General features: G+C 38.5%; 1 protein-coding gene across 1 annotated transcript; it reads left to right on the forward strand.

Annotated features, from left to right (window-relative positions):
- The first annotated feature begins 443 nt into the window (after positions 1 to 443).
- Positions 444 to 3,407, forward strand: LOC103521684 (small integral membrane protein 8). The gene is made up of 3 exons (XM_008486794.3): positions 444 to 574; positions 1,852 to 2,040; positions 3,288 to 3,407. Exons 2-3 carry the CDS (start codon positions 1,933 to 1,935, stop codon positions 3,405 to 3,407), a joined length of 228 nt encoding a protein of 75 aa, XP_008485016.1. The 5' UTR covers positions 444 to 574; positions 1,852 to 1,932.
- The last annotated feature ends 349 nt before the right edge of the window (positions 3,408 to 3,756 follow it).

A 3,756-nucleotide genomic window follows, 5' to 3' on the forward strand; every position in this document is an offset into this window, starting at 1 on the left:
GTATTGTCCCTTTAGGGGTGAAAGGGTTAAGAGGAGTTATCAGGATCAGCAACAGGTCAATAGACCTGGCAAGATCACTATGAGGATCCCTACCTACTGAAGTGTTACCTAACGTACCTAGCAGATGTTTCATCTTGGGAACTTTTCGAATGGAGAAAGTTCAGCGACTCCAGGGACTTCACCAATTTGTCCAGCGAAGCCATTAGGACGGGATAATCACAAAAACCGGTTTTCGAAATCACATTTTAACTTAAAAGAAAATTAATTAAATTAAAAAATAAAAATTTCCTATTTCCTGAGAAAATCCAGAATTTTTTGTTTGTTTTCTTATTTATCACAACGAGCAAAAAAAAGGGTCGTTTCACACGAAACTTTTTGATAAGCATGGCACGTTTTACTTGGCGCGAATTTTTGAAAATTTTAAAATTTAAATTTTAGAAAAGTTGAAGTTGAAACTGAAACGTAAAAGGCGAAAACTGCGAAAGGTGGTTTTGAAAGAGGCGAGTGAACTGCTAAAAGTGGGAAACCTGAAAGCTATCAATAGGCATTTGACTTTCAGCATTTCAGTTCCTACGTAGGTATCCTTAGGACTCAAGGGATTGGTGCAAAATAAAGATAACGGAAAGTAAAAAGAGGAAAAAGAAAAAGTATTAAAACAATAGTAATTTAATTGCTTAGTAAGCTCATCGGGTACCTATATAACAAACGTCCCCTAATTAGTCATTTAGATGAGTCAAGTCATAACATATAGACTGATTGACTTAGGCCCCTAATCAACACAAAGGTAACCTACACACGACTAGTACATTTGACTCCAATCTATTAATTAATAACATTTTTTTCCTCATCTTTAGTGTTCAAAGTGTTCTTCCCAAGTCAATACTGACTTCTAAGAAAAGTCCAATTAGTCCACTAATCAATAAATTTCGAAGCCAACATTGCTTGGATGATAGAATGCCCTGCCTAATCGCTAGGTCCCGGGTTCGATTCCCGCCGTTGGCGAACTTTATCTTCAACAGATAAGGTTCGTTCTCGGAACGGCTGACTTTCTCTCATCCTATCCTTCTTCTCTCTTCTACATATTTTTCAGGAAGGGGGAAAAAATTGGCCCTTTGTATTCTTTGTAATGCCGGCCATTCATGCAAACGTGGGTGGGGAGAAGCTTCAGCCCTAGGTCTCTCACATCGTCCAACAGACCAATTTTGTAATGTAATGTAAATGCAGTTTCTTTGTGTTATTTATGTCACAACTTTGGTGCCCACTGTAGCATTGTAGGATTTTCCCAATATCTCAATAATCTTAAAATCCAATGTTTACCTACCATGCTGGCACCGGTCGCTATGTGCATTTATGTATATATCGCTACTCATTTTCCTCACAAGGCTGAGTGGGCCCCGCAATAGCCAGTCACTGAATCAATCATTTGCATGATTTTTTCTCAATATCTCAATAATCTTAAAATCCAATGTTTACCTACCATGCTGGCACCGGTTGCCATGTGCATTTATGTATATATCGCTACTCATTTTCCTCACAAGGCTGAGTGGGCCCCGCAATAGCCAGTCACTGAATCAATCATTTGCATGATACAAAATTTCTTGACCCTGCTGGAAATCTCTCATGTGCAAGGCAAGCACAGTGACCACTACGCCCTGGGAGCTGACTACAGACCTATTTTGGCCGCTCTTTTCCACCACACGTGTCCACTATCTGATCGATGCAGGTCTCTCAGATGGCCATAATTATTAGGGGGCAGAGAGGGTGCCCTTGAGCCTCATTTTTCTCCTTTACTGTAGGCAGACTTCCACAATTTGGAATGCAGCCTGAAATGTGTGCTCTATCCTTTTTCAGGTGACCAACCAATTGCAATTTGTACCCTTCCAGTACCATTTATTTGACCTAGGATAGTCCAAATCAGCCTGCAAGTCCACAATGTCCAAACCTGAAGGAGAAAGCAATGTGAAACCCGGTGATGGAATTCGGTCCATGAAAACTTCCTCATTTTTCAAAGCTTTGAATTTTGAGCTGTATGCCACACCAGTAAGTAAAAAGAATTTTCAAGTTTGTTAAGCATACTTATTTAAATGCTGGTCATAAATATTGTTCCCCAATTATTACACCAAGATAAATTTTATGACTTGTCTTGGATTTGAACCACCAACCTTCAGATCCAAAGTCCAACACATTAACCACTCCACTTCTGAGGCTGGTTAGTATCTGAACTTTACATACAGACACAGACTTTTTGTTGAAAAGTCCACAATTTCAATGTAATGTAATATAGATCTTTCCCATTTTGCAAAAAAAAAAAAAAAAAAAAAAAAAAAAAAAAAAAAACTGTCGTAGCATGCCCATCCCGTAGTATGCCTCTCATCAGATGGGCGAGAAGAGACACAATACTTCCCATTCAAATGCCCAGATATAGCCAATAGAAGTAGCCAATAGATCTCTTGGAAGTAGCCAATGGTAATGGACATAAATAGTCCAGTTCTTGACAAGTTGTCAAAGTTGAGCAACATTGTGTACTGTGTGTGGTTATCTGGATGGGTGTTTTTGGGTATCTGGATGGGTGTTTTTTTTTTTTTGTTCTGGTCTGGTTGTGGTTGGGGACATGATTATCTGGTCAATTGCATGCTTCTGACTTTTCCCAGCTGCACTCAGGCTGGGTGAGGTTAATGTGAGGAGCTGGGTAGCTTTTTTCTGAATGGAAGGTAAATCCCCCGGTTCTAAACTTGGAATTCAATTTCTGTGTTCAATTATTTTCCTAATTTTCTTCTTCCTTGCCTTCCCCATGTACAGACAGGGTTGTTGTTTTTTGGCAACCTCTCAATCAGCCCTAGAGTGATTGCTTTGGGTTGACATTTGGTTTTGGCTACAAAATTTTTCTCAGTGGATACCCTTTGCACTCAACCTTTGCTATTTCTCTAGCAAGGGAAATGTCAGGCAGGAATAGAATAGAATATACCTTTTTTATCCTGGCAACCTCTCAATCAGCCCTAGAGTGATTGCTTTGGGTTGACATTTGGTTTTGGCTACAAAATTTTTCTGAGTGGATACCCTTTGCACTCAACCTTTGCTATTTCTCTAGCAAGGGAAATGTCAGGCAGGAATAGAATAGAATATACCTTTTTTATCCTGCTGGGATAGGACTGAATAGTCCCTTTACCTCCACAGTCTAACCAGGGTCTCTTATATTTTAAGATGTTATAGGGACACATATTACAATTAGAGTAAATGAGCTTTTCCTTATTTAGTGATATCATTCATTTCTTGTTCTTCATTCTCAGAACAAGACCATCATGATTCTGGGTATAGGAGCAATCACTTTCTGTTCCGCTTATATCTTCTACATGAGACACAAGTACCAGGAGATGGGCTACTATGCTTCTGTTGATGAGAACGAATAATAAACATTATTATTACTACTATACCCACTCGGGCACGGAGGTTGCTAAAATATTTTGTTATTAACAGTTTTATACCTAAAGCTACTTATAGCATTTATTTGGCAAGAAATTAACAGAATCAAACAAAATTTGGTACAAAATAAAGATAACGGAAAGTAAAAAGAAGAAACGGGAAAAGTATTAAAACAATAGTAATTTAATTGCTTAGTAAGCTCAATAGTTAAGAGCTCGGGTATAATATAACAAACGTCCCCTAATTAGTCATTTAGATGAGTCAAGTCATAACATATAGACTGATTGACTTAGGCCCCTAATCAACACAAAGGTAACCTACACACGACTAGTACAT

This window comes from Diaphorina citri, unplaced genomic scaffold, assembly GCF_000475195.1.
Source record: "Diaphorina citri unplaced genomic scaffold, Diaci psyllid genome assembly version 1.1 scaffold5709, whole genome shotgun sequence".
Lineage (NCBI taxonomy): Eukaryota > Metazoa > Arthropoda > Insecta > Hemiptera > Psyllidae > Diaphorina > Diaphorina citri.